This window comes from Nicotiana tomentosiformis, chromosome 2 (assembly GCF_000390325.3).
Source record: "Nicotiana tomentosiformis chromosome 2, ASM39032v3, whole genome shotgun sequence".
In the NCBI taxonomy this organism is placed as follows: domain Eukaryota; kingdom Viridiplantae; phylum Streptophyta; class Magnoliopsida; order Solanales; family Solanaceae; genus Nicotiana; species Nicotiana tomentosiformis.
Window position 1 is genome coordinate 158,237,672 of NC_090813.1, and position 17,147 is coordinate 158,254,818.

At 39.0% G+C, this 17,147-nt stretch overlaps 1 protein-coding gene across 1 annotated transcript; it reads left to right on the forward strand.

Moving 5' to 3' along the window:
- Positions 1 to 1,286: 1,286 nt before the first annotated feature.
- Positions 1,287 to 1,868, forward strand: LOC138905932 (uncharacterized). Its single transcript, XM_070194445.1, has one exon. The coding sequence runs from the start codon at positions 1,287 to 1,289 to the stop codon at positions 1,866 to 1,868; it is 582 nt and encodes a 193-aa protein (XP_070050546.1).
- Positions 1,869 to 17,147: the final 15,279 nt, after the last annotated feature.

A 17,147-nucleotide genomic window follows, 5' to 3' on the forward strand; every position in this document is an offset into this window, starting at 1 on the left:
TTGGTTGTACTCACGCTACACCCTGCACTTCATGTGCAGATCCATGTGTTTTCGGACACGGTGGATGTTGATATTGTGCATGGTCAATCTTTGGAGATTACGAAGTAGATGCCCGGCGTTTGAGGTCCTTATTTCTCTTTCCTTATCTTTTCTTTATTTTTATTTTGATACAGACTCTTGTAGACCTTTTTTTTTAGACTGGTGATGTATAGATGCTCATAAGCTCAGTGACACCCCGATTTGGGAGTTATTTTTTCGCATTTGTGTTTTGGGTTTTTACTCCGTTTATGAGAATATTTTCATTTAAGACTACTTTTATTCATTTTCTGTCAAACTTTGTAAATGTCGACTTGCCTAGTACCACGATAGGCGCCATCACGACAATTTAGGATTTGGGTCGTGACAAGTTGGTATCAGAGCCTAGGTTACATAGGTCTCACGAGTCATGAGCATATTTAATAGAGTCTCATGGATCGGTAAGAAGATGTCTGTACTTATCTTCGAGAGGATGTCGAACCCTTAGGAAACTTCATATTCTTGAATCCTTGTCCAGCGAATCTATTGATTCTGGTAATTAAACTTTTGTTGTTCTATTCTCTCACATATGGTGAGGACACGTACTACTAGACAGGACGGACAGCCACCGGTACCACCAGTCAGGGCCGCGAGAGGCCGAGGTGACGATAAAGGCTGCGGTAGGGGCAGAGGTGCAGCTCGTACAGCAGCTAGGGCAGCACCTGCAGATCCACCAGTTGCCCCAGTTCAGGAGCACGTTCCGGATGTGGATGAGCCAGTGGGGCCAGCTCAGGCACCAGCTATGCCCATCGTGATTCCAGGCCTTCAGGAGGCCTTAGCTCGGATTCTAACCGTGTGCACCAGTCTTGCTCAGGCGGTCTCTGTTCCAGCTGCAGTAACCACTTCTCAGGCCGGGGGAGGTACGCAGACTCCCGCCGCCCGCACACCAGAGCAGGTGATGCAGGGACTCTAGACACCGGGGGCACTACCAGCCCAGCCGGTTGCAGCTGCTCAGGCCCATGTGGCTCCTATTATGTCTGATGATGAGCAGCGAATATTGGAGAGGTTTAGGAGACTCCAGCCTCCATCTTTCAGTGGTACAGAGGCGGAGGATGCTAGGGCTTCTTGGATAAGTGTCAGAGGATTCTCCATACAGTAGGTATTCTGGAGATCAGTGGGGTCTCGTTCACTACTTTTCAGTTCTCTGGGGCTACCTTCAGTTGGTGGGAGGCTTATGAGAGGGGTAGGTCGATCGGTGCGACACCACTTACATGGCAGGAGTCTCCGTCCTCTTCTTGGAGAAGTTCGTGCCTCAGTCTCGTAGAGAGGAACTACGCAGACAGTTTGTGCAGTTACGCCAGGATGACATATCTGTGACGCAGTACGAGATGAGGTTTTCTGAGTTGGCTCGTCATGCAGTATGGCTAGTTCCCACTGATAGGGAGAGGATCAGGAGGTTTATTGATGGCCTCACATATCACCTACGGTTGCTTATGATTCGAGAGAGGGTATCTGGCGCTACGTTTGATGAGGTAGTCGACATTGCTCGACATATAGTGATGGTCCGCAGCCAGGAGCGGGATGAGAGGGAGGCCAAGAGGCCTCGTGGATCGGGTGGTTTTAGTGGTATTCCTTCCGAGTGTCAGTTCCACCACGGTAGGGGACGTTCTTACATACATGCTCAGATGACTCAACCAGCTCATCGTGGTTCATCAGTTAGCCACGGTTCTTACATTGCTCGCTCAGGCCAGTCTTCATTCAGTGCACTACCAGCGCAGAGTTCTCACCATGCCTTGTCCGCTCAGGTTTCTACGGGTAGTTCCTCGGGGTATCAGGAGCAGCAGTTCCGTTAGAGGAGGGGTTGTTTCGAGTGCGGGGATCTTGGTCATATCAAGAGAGATTGCCCTAGGTTATTGAGTGAGACTCCACAGCAGAGTTCTCGGCCGATGGCACCAGCACCAGCAGCTACACCACCCGCTCAGCCAGCTCGGGGTAGGGCTTAGTCAGCTGGAGGTCGCCCTAAAGGGGGAGGCCGTTCAGGTGGCGGTCAGGACCAATTCTATGCTCTTCCTGCCAAACCAGATGCCATTGCTTCAGATGCAGTGATCACAGGTATTGTCTCAATTTTCCATAGGGACGCCTCTGTATTATTTGACCCTGGTTCCACTTATTCGTATGTATCATCGTATTTTCCTCATTATTTGGATATGCCCTGTGAGTCTCTAGTTTCATATGTTTATGTATCTACGTTGGTGGGTGATACTATTGTTGTGGACCGTGTAAATTGATCGTGTGTAGTGACTATTGGTGGATTGAAGACTAGAGTTGATCTCTTATTGCTTAGTATGGTTGATTTCAATGTGATCCTGGATATGGACTGGTTGTCTCCATGTCATGCTGTTTTGGATTGTCACGCTAAGATCGTGACGTTGGCGATGCTGGGGTGGCCACGGATTGAGTGGCGAGGTTCTCTAGACTATGTTCCCAGTAGAGTGATTTCATACTTGAAGGCCCAGCGGATGGTTGGGAAGGGTTGTTTATCTTATTTGGCCTTTGTGAGTGATGTTTGTGCTGATACCCCTACTATTGATTCTGTTCCGGTGGTGCGAGATTTCCCGGATATGTTTCCTGCAGACCTGCCGGGCATGCCGCCCTATAGGGACATTGATTTTGGTATTGACTTGGTGCTGGGCACTCAGCCCATTTCTATTCCTCCAAACCATATGGCACCGACTGAGTTGAAGGAGTTGAAGGAGCAGCTTCAGGAACTTCTTAATAAGGGGTTTATTAGGCCTAGTGTGTCATCTTGGGGTGCACCGGTTCTGTTTGTGAAGAAGAAGGATTGAACAAAGTCACAATCAAGAACAAGTATCCTTTATCGCGTATTGATGATCTATTTGACCAGCTTCAGGGAGTGAGGGTGTTCTCCAAGATTGATTTGAGGTCTGGGTATCACCAGTTGAAGATTCGGGACTCGGATATTCTTAAGACATCTTTCAGGACCCGTTATGGTCATTATGAGTTCCTTGTGATGTATTTTAGGCTGACCAACGCTCCAGCAGCGTTCATGCATATGATGAATAATGTATTTTAGCCTTATCTCGACTCGTTTGTTATTATGTCTATTGATGATATCCTGGTGTACTCTGGTAGCCAGGAGAAGAATGCCCAACATTTGAGTATTGTGTTGCAGCAGTTGAGGGAGGAGAAGCTTTATGCCAAGTTCTCTAAGTGTGAGTTTTGGCTCAGTTCAGTGGCGTTCTTGGGGCACGTTGTGACCAATGAGGGTATTCAGGTAGATCCGAAGAAGATAGAGACGGTTCAGAGTTGGCCCAGACCATCCTCACCTACGGAGATTCGGAGCTTTCTTGGTTTGGATGGTTATTACCATCGCTTCGTACAGGGTTTCTCGTCTATTGCATCGCCCTTGACCAAATTGACCCAAAAGGGTGCTCCTTTCAGGTGGTCGGATGAGTGTGAGGAGAGCTTTTAGAAGCTCAAGACTGTCTTGACTATAGCTCAAGTTCTAGTTCTGCCATCAGCTTCTGGTCCTTATACAGTGTATTGTGATACTTCTCAGATCAGTATTGGGTATGTTTTGATGCAGGAGGGTAGAGTGATTGCTTATGCTTCACGACAGTTGAAGCCTCATGAGAAGAACTACCTTGTTCATGATTTGGAGTTGGTTGCCATTGTTCATGCGTTGAAGATTTGGAGGCATTATCTCTATGGTGTGTCTTATGAGGTATTTACAGATCATCGGAGCCTCCAGTACTTGTTCAAATAGAAGGATCTCAATTTGAGGCAGCGGAGATGGTTGGAGCTGCTAAAGGACTATGATATTACTATTCTGTATCATCCGGGAAAGGCCAATGTGGTGGCCGATGCCTTGAGTAGGAAGGCAATGAGTATGGGTAGTCTTGCATTCATTCATGTTGGTGAGAGACCTCTTACAGTTGATGCTCAGGCCTTGGTCAACCAGTTCGTGAGATTAGATGTTTCGGAGCCTAGTCGGGCTCTAGCCTATGTGGTTTCTCGGTCTTCCTTATTTGATCGCATCAGAGAGCGCCAGTATGATGATCCTCACTTACTTGTCCTCAAGGACAAGGTTCAGCACGGTGATGCCAGAGATGTGGCTATTGGAGATGATGGGGTATTGGGGATGCGGGGCCGGATATGTGTGCCCAATGTAGATGGGCTACGAGAGTTGATTCTTGAGGAGGCCCACAGCTCGCGGTATTCCATCCATCCGGGTGCCGCGAAGATGCATCAGGACTTGAGGCAACACTATTGGTGGAGGAGAATGAAGAAGGATATAGTTGGGTTTGTAGCCCAGTGTCTTAACTGTCAGAAGGTAAAGTATGAGCATCAGAGACTGGGTGTATTACTTCAGAGGATAGAGATTCTAGAGTGGAAGTGGGAGCGGATCACCATGCATTTCGTAGTTGGGCTCCCACCGACTTTGAGGAAGTTCGATGCTATTTGGGTGATTAAAGATCGGCTGACCAAGTCTGCGCATTTCATTCCAGTTGGTACTACTTATTCTTCAGAGCGGTTGGCTGAGATTTACATCAGAGAGATTGTGCGCCTTCACGGTGTGCCAGTTTCCATCATTTCAGATAGAGGCACGCAATTTACATCATAGTTTTGGAGAGCTGTGCAGCGAGAGTTGGGCACTCAGGTTGGGTTTAGCACAGCATTTCTCCCTCAGACGGGCGAACAATTCGAGTGCACTATTCAGATATTGGAGGGCATGTTACGTGCTTATGTCATTGATTTCGGGGGTTCATGGGACCAGTTTCTACCGCTCGCGGACTTTGATTACAACAACAGTTATCAGTCGAGCATTCAGATAGATCCGTATGAGGCTTTATATGGGAGGTGGTGTAGATCTCTGGTGGGTTGGTTTGAGCCGGGTGAGGCTAGGCTATTGGGTACTGACTTGGTTCATGATGCTTTGGACAAGGTTAAATTGATTCAGGAGCGGCTTGGCACGGCGCAGTCTAGACAGAAGAGTTATGCCGACAGGAAGGTCCGTGATGTGTCTTACATGGTTGGGGAGAAGGTTCTGCTGAAGGTTTCACCCATGATGGGTGTTATGAGGTTCAGGAAGAAGGGCAAATTGAGCCCTTGGTTTATTGGGCCTTTTGAGGTGCTTCAGAGGATCGGGGTGGTGGCTTTCAAGCTTGCCTTGACACCTAGTTTGTCGAGTGTGCATCCAGTATTTCATGTTTCTATGGTCCGGAAGTATATCGGCGATCCGTCTTATTTTTGGATTTCAGCACGGTTTAGTTGGATGGTGATTTGACTTATGATATAGAGCCGGTGGCCATTTTGGAGCGGCAAGTTCGAAAGTTGAGGCCAAATGATATAGCTTCAGTGAAGGTACAGTGGGGAGGTCAGCCCATTGAGGAGGCTACTTGGGAGACCGAGCGAGAGATGCGGAGCAGATATCCATACCTATTTGTGACTCCAGGTATGTCTCTAGACCCGTTAGAGGACGAACATTTATTTAAGAGGGGAAATATGTAACGACCCGGCCTGTCGTTTCGAGAGTTGTAGCCCTGTTTCCCTATTTTTCTGCTCCTTATGTGCTTTATAACTATTATGTGACTTATCGGGTTAGTTGGTTCGGGCCCGGAAGAATTTCGGAATGAATTGAGACACTAGTCTCTTAATTGAAAGCTTAAGTTGGAAAAGTTGACCGGATGTTGACTTATGTGTAAACGGCCTCAGATTTGAATTTTAATGGTTCTGTTAGCTCCGTTGGCTGATTCCGGACTCAGGAGTGTGTCCGGATTGTGATTTGGAGGTCCGTAGTGAAATTAGGCTTGAAATGGCGAAAGTTGGAATTTTGGAAAGTTTGACCGGGAGTGAACTTTTTTCTATCGGGGTCGGATTGGATTTTCGGAAATTGGAGTAGGTTTGTGGTGTCATTTGTGACTTGTGTGCAAAATTTGAGGCCAATCGGACGTGATTTGATAGGTTTGACATTGTTTGCAGAATTTGGAAATTTTAAAGTTCATTAGGCTTGAATCCGTGTGCAATTCGTGTTTTTGATGTTGTTTGAGGTGGTTTGAGGGTTCGACTAAGTTCGTATGATGTTTTAGGACTTGTTGATACATTCGGACGAGGTCTCGAGTGGCTCGGGTGTGTTCCGGGGTAAGTTTTGAGCGAGCCTGGGCATATCCGCACTTTGGTGCTGCTCTGGTACCTTTGGAAGTGTGGGGGCACATTTTAGAGTGCTGAGGCAAAGCCTCAAGTGCGGACCTAGGAGGAAAAGTGCGGACCGCAGATCGGAGATTCTGCAGGTTCGATGGTCTGATTTCGGAAGGTTATATCTTTTGATCTATAAGTAATTTGGAGATGATCCAAAAACAAAATTGTAGCCTTTTGTGTCTAGCTTCCTCAAAAGGTAAAGCAATCATCATTTGGACATTTTTACAGAAAGTTAAGGCCAATTTAGTAAAGCCTGGTAGTGCAGATTTTGCTGAAGTGCAACCGCTCAATTTGGATCGCGGCCGCAGAACCTGGGATGTGCGACCGCACCAAAACAATGTGCGGTCAGAACTTTGGAGAGCAGACCGTGTACTATATAAATGAGGGTTTGGGTATTATTTCACATTTAGACTTTGGGAGCTCGGTTTGTGGTGATATTTTGTGGGTTTTTCAAGAAAATCATTGGGGTAAGTGATTCTAACTCGGATTTGGTTAATTTACATGAATATATCATTGGTTTCATCATTTAATTAGTGATGGAAATTTGGGAGAAATTGTAGAAACTTTATAAACTATAATTTGGGGATTTAAAAGTCGAGTTGTGATCGGATTTGACTAATTTTGGTATGGTTGAACTCGTGGTCAAATGGGTATTCGGATTTTGTGACTTTTACCCGATTCCGAGACGTGGGCTTGAGGCCCAACTTTTGAGTTGACTTTTTGACTTTTGACTTAAAGCTTAGTATTTCTTATGGAATTGATTCCTTTAGATCGTGTTGACTGTATTGAATTGTTTGTGGTTAGATTCGAGGCATTCATAGGCCAATTTGTGAGGCAAAGATGTTTTGGAGTAGAGATTTTCTCGAATTAAGGTAAGTAACATTTCTAAATCTGGTTCTGAGGGTATAAAATCTTGGATTTACGCGTTATGTGATTGTTTCGGAGATGACGCACATGCTAGGTGACGGACGCGTGTGCGTGCACCGTGGAAATTGTGACTCGGTCCATTTCGTGAACCTGTAAAGTTGAATAACTTGTTGTTAGCTATATACTCTCCATGTGTTATAGAAATTTGACTATAAATCATGTTAGAAATCATGTTTAGGCTATATGTTGGTACTGTAGGGACCCACAAAGGCCGTGATACCTGTTGAATTACTTGCAAATTGCTATTTGTACTCAGTCCTAGTCTTACATGCACATTTTACCTCAGTCTTTGTTATTCCTTGTTGATACGTTATATCATTTCTGTTTTGGGTTGATTTCCATGATTACTGAGAGCCCGTGAGACTAGATAGGTTGATGACTAAGTGAGGCCGAGGGCCTGATGGTGAGATATTGATACCATAGCACGTGAGTTATCCGTGCGGATCCAGATATTTATATTGTAGCACGTGAGTTGTCCATGCGGATCCTAATATGATACTATAGCATGTGAGCTGTCCGTGCGGATACTGATATGATATTATAGCACGTGAGTTGTCCGTGCAGTACGTGAGTTGTCCATGCGGATTATAACGCTTGGGCTGTAGGAGCCCCTTCGAAGTCTGTACACCCCCAGTGAGCGCAGGTATCTATTGAGTGTTAGTGTTGAGGGCTGAGAGCCAAGTGATGAGCTATTGAGAAAGACTGAGTAACTGTTGCCCTGAGAGGCGGTATTTGCTTTCATTGTTGTTGCACATAGCTGCTATATATCATTGTTTTGAAACTTCTAGGAGATATTATATCCGGTTTTTACTTGACTTGGCATGTATAAACTTATTTGACTTAAGTTGCCGGATTTGAAAGCATGTCTAATTTCTTGTTGAGATTGCTGAAAATAAACTATAATTGTGTAGCTCGTCACTATCTTTCAGTTCCTTATTTATTATTGTTACTTACTGAGTTGGTTATACTCACGCTACACCCTGCACTTCGTGTGCAGATCTAGGTATTTTCGGACACAGTGAGCATTGATATTGTGCATGGTCGATCTTTGGAGATTACGAGGTAGCTGCCCGACGTTCGCAGTCCTTGTTTCTTCTTTCTTATCTTTTCTTTATTTGTATTTTGATACAGACTCTCGCAGACCTTTTTTTTCTAGACTGGTGATGTATACGTGCTCATGAGTTCAGTGACACCCCGATTTGGGAGTTATTTTTCCACGTTTGTGTTTTGGGTTTTTACCCCGTTTATGAGAATTTTTTCATTTAAGGCTACTTTTATTCATTTTCTGTTAAACTTTGAAAATGTCGATTTGCTTAGTATCACGATAGGCGCCATCACGACATGTTAGGATTCGGGTAGTGACAGGTAGTTTATAATAAATTGACTGATTAAACAAATATAAGTATCAATACTTTAGATTATGTATGAAATCAAACACGATTGAATCATATATGAGTTCCTAGCTTAGATTAAAATATAGATTCATATGCAGTTAAATTAAAGGTAGAACATATAATTAAGCTGTTAACATAAAAAAAATAAGCAAAAAATGAAAAACATAAATTTTATTAGTTTTGTTACATTTTACGTCACCATAAGGTAAGTTTTTAGTTTCAGTTGGTAAAACTTCTAACTAAATTGCACAATCGTGTACAAATTATTATTATTATTATTATTATTATTATTATTATTATTGTTATTATTATCATTATTAGGAGTATCAATTAACATAATAAAGTTTAAAATAACAATAAAGGCTTATTTTTATTTTTAAGTAAAGCCAGCTCAATCAAGCCAATTAAGTAAAGCCAAATTGGCTTGGCCGAGCTCGAATTAGACCAAGGATCTTGAAAATCTTGGGATTTTTTCATAGACGTACTAAATACTAAACTTATTTATCCGAAATAACTAAGTTCTGATATATACCAAAATTGACTTGGTTTTCTTTACAAATGGTATACATTCCCCCTTAAAAAATTTCAACTTATTATTAGTGCTTCTAATTTAAGGGATTCTGTTGAATATTTTTTTTTCTTTTTCTCTCTCCTCTCCTCTCGTCCTCTTGCTTTAGTAATGCAGAGAACTAAACCTCTCTCTCTTTTTATCTATCTCATGGCTACTACAACTCATCTTTATTTTTCTCCACCAATTTTAATTTTTTTCTCTCCTCTCCTCGCTCCATATTCTTTAGTTCTTCCTTTTGTTTTCCGAGTAACATCCAAAAACAAAATAATTGTAGTGATGAAGACAAATTATATCAAATATGTTGTCTGACATGATATTTATAAACAAAAAAAGAAAAATGATAATTGAGATATATAGAGAGGAGAAGAATAATATTTACATAATTTACAATAGGCTAGCTCAACTGGAAACGTAAACATTCTTTAGAAATAAAAAGTAAATTCTTTAAATCTTACAGAATATTGACGTGAAATGAATGGCAATGACAACTATGTGCTAGAAGCAATCAGAGAGAATAATTTCTATTTAAAAAGCTCAACTAACAGTCCCACAAGATTCTTGCATACAACTTAAATACAATTTTCATGCAACTATAATACAACTCTAATATAATTATGATACATATATATACCTTTCATACAATATTCATAGAAAGTTAAGACAACTACAACTGAAATATAATTTTATATAAATTTCATTCAACTATAATATAATTTTGATACATATATATATATATATATATATATATATATATATATATATATATATATATATATAAGAGAGTATTTATAACTTCAATATAAACTTCATACAACTATTGATACAGTGTACAATTTATTTACTTTCATATAATATTCTAGCACAAGTAAAATAACTAAACAACATACAACTTAAATATAATTTTCATATAACTTTAAATAATTTTTAAAATACAATCATGAAATCTGAAAAAGTTCAGCCAAAATCAACTCTAATCTTCACCCAACATCCTTAAAATTAAGACTTAAACTCCAAAGATATTTTCCATCATTTAAAACAATACCCAATCCAAATAAATAATAGTAATTTTAGAAAATTCGATTCGAAATCAAAATTTCGAAACTTTTTAATTATTGTCAATGGTGGAGAGTCAATGGCCGACAGATGATAGTTGGTCTGCTGGTAAGAAACGACGATGTGAAATCAATTGTTGAATTCCTTGAAGAAGCAAAGAGAAAGGAGAAGAAAAAAAAGAGAATGAGAATAGGGGTGGGCGTCGGTCAGTTCGATTCGGTTTTGTATAAGTTCGGCTCGATTTTTTCGGTTTTCGGTTTTGGATTTTAATAACCAAAACCGAACCAAAGTATTTTCGGTGCGGTTCGGTTTTCTTGCGGTTTGGTGCGGTTATTTTCGGTTTGATTTTTCGGTTTTAGGCTTGTCAAATTGGACTTCTTTCTTAAGCAATAAATGAGCCTCATAATTAATTCTTACAAAGTTTCTATGGCAAAATGCACGTACTAAGCAAATTTTCCTACTGTAATCTACTATAACATGAAATTTAATTAGAAAATAATAAAATAATAATTTTTCTATGTCATACGTATAATGCTACTTTGCGAGTTTCTGTGTACTCCCAGTATCAACTATATATTTTAATGGTGATAAAAAAAAATTAAAAAACTTAATTATATTAGTAAGTGTGATTATAGAAAATATGATGTCTTACATATATTGTAACTTTGCTCGAGTGGGTGTAAAGTTTTCGTATGGTAACAAACACTAAATTATAAGGGTGAAAAATTAAATAACATTTATACTAATCGGAACTCTTATATTAAATAGCATTACATTTCTAAATATAGACACTCTTACATTGGGCGTAATGTATTAGCACCCACAAGAAAATACAAGAGAATTTTATCTATTTTCACCATTAGTTCTGTTAATCGGAACGACTATTGCTACATATTTACATATTACAAATAGCTTTTGCTATAAATAAAAAAATTGACCTCAACATTTCATGGGATGTGAAGCAGGGAGAAGTGGACGCCTGACGAATCCCGAGTCCAACGAAATATTGCAACGAAACTTCGGTTTTTTCGGTTAACCGAAAAACCAAAATACTAAAACCGAACACCGAACTTTTAAAAAATATAAACCGCAAACTGATCGAAAAACTGAACAAATCGAACCGTATAAACCGAAATTATTGGTTCGGTCGGTTTTTTCGGTTCGGTCGGTATTATGCCCACCCCTAAAAGAGAAACATAGAAGATGAAGGAAGAAAAATAGGGCGGAGAGAAAGACGAAGAGCGAGAGAGAAAGATACAGGTGTATAAGTTATTCCCTGTTAAATGCTCAATATTGAAGGATCCTTATTTATAACTAATTTGTATATAATTGATAGTATATCAAATAGTAATCAAGTTAAAACCTCTTTAATAGGTGTAAATAAATTTATAATATAGTATAATTAGGTTAAAATCTCTTTCTCAAATGATCCGAGCAAACTGAATGCAGCCGAGACTTACCGCAGCTCAGCTCCGTGCCTCGGTTTAAAATTTCACAAAAAACCCTTTAACTAATTAATACGAGTTGCTTGAAATGCCATAAATTCAAAAGGAACAACTTGCATCAGCTATTTAATCCGACTAATACTTGAACTTAAAGACTTTGTCAAAATGGAAACTCTAACTTATGAAGTGTCACAAGAGTACAACGTTTTACTAGAAAAAAATAAGAAAATATTAATGATGAAGCGGAAGATCAATTAACAAATTGAAGAAGAAGAAGAAGAAGAAAGAGAGAGCTATTACTTATTATTAGCCGAAAACTAAGCCCTGGCTAAATAAAATCCGCACATGAAGTTGTGAATTGGAGAATGATACGTATGGGTTTCTCAGCTAGCCTAGAAATTCCAAATGACAAAATAAAGATAGTTAAATTACAAGATTAGCACATAGGTAGGGTTCAATTGTTTAATAATATTATCTTTTAATATTGCTATGAATTTTAATATGTTTCACCTTAAATCTAAGTTATTAGATTTTTTCTTTCAATTAATATGGTTAAGTAGAGAATAACACTGTGTAAAAAGTATGGAACATGTCATCTATCAATTAACTTACTGCATTTGTCTTTCCTTTTTTTTTTCATTTACTTTTACGCCTCCTCTTCGATGACGGACATAATTCTTTTTTTTTAAAAACACACACAATAGACAGATACTTGGAAAAAAAAAAAAAGCACATCAATTTGAATAAACTAAAGCTTTTGAGAAGAAGAGCAGAAACTAGGAAAGCGTTGCTAGGGAAACTGCATATATTTGTAATGTGCGAGCACCTCCTGAAATTAGGACATTGTTGCATGTTGGTTCCCCAAGTACACGCAACTATACGTAGTCGTCAAGTAATAAAGTGACTCGAAAGTCGGATGTCGAACCCACAGAGACTTAAATTAACTGTTAACTAAGCAAACTAAAATCAACTTACTGTCCAAGATGATCAAAAGTTTAACTTTTCTATTACAACTACTATTGCGAAATTCAAACACATAACAAAGGGAGATATAAATTCTAGGATTGTGGTTGGTTTATCAATCCTATTGAGTTCGTAATTACACTTGTTAATCCAAATTATCTATGATTGCTAGTTGACCGGATCGTTTATATAAATAGCATGTTCCTACAATACTATCCGTCTATCCATAATATATCAACCTTATATTCCTATGGTGTTGAATCTATCATGAATGAATATAATATAGTATTCAACTAAGCAAGACTGTTAGGTATATTCTTATCCTAACCGCGAAATCTTTCCCCGAGCCACGGGTTCAGAAACAAGCTCTCTCCAATTCTACTCTAATCTAAACACGGCTTTCCCAAGCATAGCATAGATAGTAAATAGAACTCAACTGCTGGCCAAACAATTAAGCAATTATGCACAGAATTAGAGAAACAACCAAAGATGATAACTCGAATTAACAGTAATATAATTAATAAACTTCAATATTCATGACAACCACAACCCTAGAACATGAAGTTTAGCTTCACATAGACATGTTATTAGCAAAACAACAAATCATCAAGAAAAAGTAAAGAATACTAAGTTTGATGGAAGAAAGATGGAATTTGATGAATTCCGGCCTCCACGGCGGCTCCTTGCTCTCCCTTCGTCTAAAGTCTCCAAAATCGGTCTCCCCCTTAAAAAATGGTATTTAATGACTATTTATATGTGTAGGGAAAAGACCTAGACGAAATAACCAAGTCCAAACCCAAAAGGAGATAAAATAGGCTTTATAACCCGGAACACGCTCGCTATAGACCTCGCGGCGCGAGGCAAAACGCGAGCTTCATCTCGTTGTACACTGTGCGACACAACCTCTACTGCACGACATCATCTCGCGTGAACCCTGGCGGCGCGAGCTCTATCGCGAGCAAACTCCCTCGTGTCGCCAGACTCTTTTGCCGCTTCACTTTGCTGCCTAACTTCTGCTCTCTTTCTCATTCTGTTCTTTTCTTTTCAATTATTTGCATTTTGTTTCATTTGTCTTCCTTCTTCCTCATTTGTTCTTTCTTTGTCATCAATAATTACCTTATCATTATATAATCATAAGCCCATTGTTTTAGTGCATGAATTACATTTTAAATATTTACTTTGTTCCAATTTCATCTCCAAATGTACCTACACATACAATAAACTCAATTAAGCATAAATATAGTATGCTTTAGCATTAAAGCCCCAAAATATAAGGTAAGTAATGCACTAAAAATATATAATTATAGCCAAACATCACTACCTCACACTTAAACGTTGCTCGTCCTCGAGCAATCAAACTACACTTTATATAGACACGACCATTTTAAACAATTCTCCTAACTCATCAAACCAAGAATCTTTAAAATAAACTAAGCACAAGAGTGTAACATCTTCACCTCAAGATTTGGCTCACAAGTACCATGCATTATTCACAACTCACTCACTTACTCTAACATAGAGATCAATGACATTACCTTTCCTTAATGAATCAAATACCCTCACACAACAAAAGAGAGTAGTTCCACACACATTAAAATTTAAGAACAATTAGGAACTCAAGATAGGAATAATTCACTCACTCTCAGAAATAATATTCATATGCCACAAAAGATGCACCATATGCTTGCCTGTATTGTACTACTCTACTAATCGAGCTCATTCAGTCTAAGATCAAGTAGGACTTTAATTGGTTGTAATGTAGGCCGCGGGTCGTGTAGAATACATTTAGATATAAGAGTGACTATACCTCCATAAGCACTTTAATACATATACTTTAACATTCAAACCCCGTACTTATGTCAAACCAAACTCCACCTTCACATCAATGTATATTAACTCCATACTTCTTTAAGTACAATTACATCAAGAGTCACCACTATTAAAGTATATTTTTCACAGCAATACAACTATATTTTTCTTTTCTTTTTCAATTAAAGTGGCTCTTACTTTTTCAAAACAATGCACCTTTCTCCTTAGTTCATTAGTTCCACTCAAAAGCCAAACCAACCACTCCACACTTTAACTTTTACAAAGTTCATAACAATTCAAGTGCTAATGAGAGGTTAAAAGGTTCAAATAGATGGTTAATTCAAATAAATGGGTAAGACTTGTAATGTGGTTGCCAAAGAAATATGATTACAGGCTCAAATGGGTTAACTATATTACATAATAATTAGATGGGTAAACTATATATATCTGGCTCAACTAAGAAACGCCTATATCACTTCCAAGACTGAACAACACTACTATTTCGCTTTGCAAATATACGGGGCAAGTTCTAGACATCAAATGCAATGCACAGAATAACACACAAACCTTCCACATACATGGCACATAACTCACGCAGGATTGGATTCATCAAGACACTCTAGTCAAAGCAGTTAAGCAAATTTAAGTGGTACTTATACAAGAGTCAAAAACTGAACCTAAGCGTCACAACCAAAGTACTCACTATTCTCAAGACATAACAAAGTCAAGAGATATTGCTCCAATTCAATTCATCTCACCATGGCTCCTACTCTAAAAAAAAATATAAAACTAACTACACCCGGTTCAAACAAAACCCTTGAAAAAGAACCGCAGTATAAAGAAAAATTAAGGGGGAATTACTACACTACCTACAAAGAAAATTTTTTTATCCTTTTTCTTTAGACTTAAATCCCTCAAGAAAACTATCTAGGAGATTCATCGTCGGGAATAGCCCAATTTTTCTACCTTTTTTCTTTATTTTTTTCATAGCTACTAAAATACTAACACAACTACTAAAATAAAAATAAGAAGCTAAAATCAAAATAAGAAATTAATATTTTCTAACATACTACTACTAATTATCTAGAGGAATTCTCCCACCTCACACTTAAAGGAGTGCAATGTCCCCAATGCAAAAATAAAGCAAAACAATAACGAGGGTAGACAAGAAACTCCCTGAAAGGCCAAAGACCGAAGTAATAACGGCTCACGGGTACTCAGACTTCCCCAGACATGGTCCTTTGTGTGAGCACCCCACACTTAGTTCTCACCATCTAGCTCGCTTTTGCACACTTCCAATGGCTTTGCCTCCTATGCTTATAATCCTACAAAACAAAAACAGACACTACAACAATAATAAGATAAAAATAAAAATAAAATAAAATAAAGAAGTAAAGCCGGGTTGCCTCCCAACAAGCGCCTGATTTAACGTCGCGGCACGACTTGTAGTACTTTTTGTCTCCATCTCGAACTTATGAATTGATCCCCCAATAGGGGCATCCAGTCTTTGGCTATACTACTTCAGTGGGGCTACAAAAATAACTAGGCCAAGCATTAAATTTTCACTCTACAATTCTTGGCCTTTAGATGAGAAATGTAATTTTTGCTTTTTGGCATAACAAATTCAAGAATATAGACACCCCATTCCTCGTCCATTGGCTCCTCCAAAGGCTCAGATGACTCGATTTCCCTGTTATCATCCAAACACAATGTTGAAAAATGTATGGAATGAGGACCAATACGCCCTAACTCTAGAATTTTATTACTCTTTACATCCTCATATGTACACATACTAGAGTCTTCAAATATAATATTATCTACTTCCTCACATGACTCTAGAACACTCCTCTCAGCATTGGCATCCTCAAGAAAAATATGGTCTAATGCTTGGTATTCCCGTTTTAGCTCCTCAATTTGGTCTAGAAGATTTTTTTCAGTTTCACACAACTCATCATTAAATTGTTGGGCGTTGAACGCATCAACCTTTGCACTCAAATCTGCATCCAAGTTGTGCAAAGCCAAGCCAAACTTGTCAATTTCTTGTGCAAGATCAACTCTCTCCTTCGACCAGTCATTCACCAACTTTATTAAAAGATAACGTCGTTCATCATATTCCCTTAATCATAAATATTTGTTCCAATACCAACCCTTACTCCTATATTCAAATTCAGACCTCCCAGAGTTCAGGTCATGAGAAGCCCAAAAAGACGGGCCACAAAAAGTCTTCGGTCAACCAAGCGTCTTCATCAATAACCTTATCTGTGGATATTTCATCCCCAGATGTTATATTGAGAGAACTATGAACATACTAAGAGAAAGATTAAGTTGTTATAAAAATAAAAATAAATTTACAAAAAGAAAAAAAAAAACAAAACCAATAAAGATAAAAGTAAAAGTCTAATCTAGAAAAATATCTAAATAGGAAAATCAAAAAACATGAACAGAAATCAATTAAAAGCTTAATTTAGATAAACAATCAATAACTAAGTCCCCGGCAACGACGCCAAAAACTTGTTGGTTCCCCAAGTACACGCAAGTATACGTGGCCGTCAAGTAATAAAGTGACTCAAAAATCGAATGTCGAACCCACAGAGACTTAGATTAACCGTTAACTAAGCAAACTAAAATCAACTTACTTCCAAGATGATCAAAAGTTTAACTTTTCTATTACAACTACTATTGCGAAATTCAAACATGTAACCAAGGGAGATATAGATTCCAGAATTGTGGTCGGTTTATCAATCCTATTGA

Coding starts and splice junctions, on each gene's coding strand:
- LOC138905932 (XM_070194445.1), top strand. CDS start 1,287: ATGGCAGGAGTCTCCGTCCTCTTCTTGGAGAAGTTCGTGCCTCAGTCT.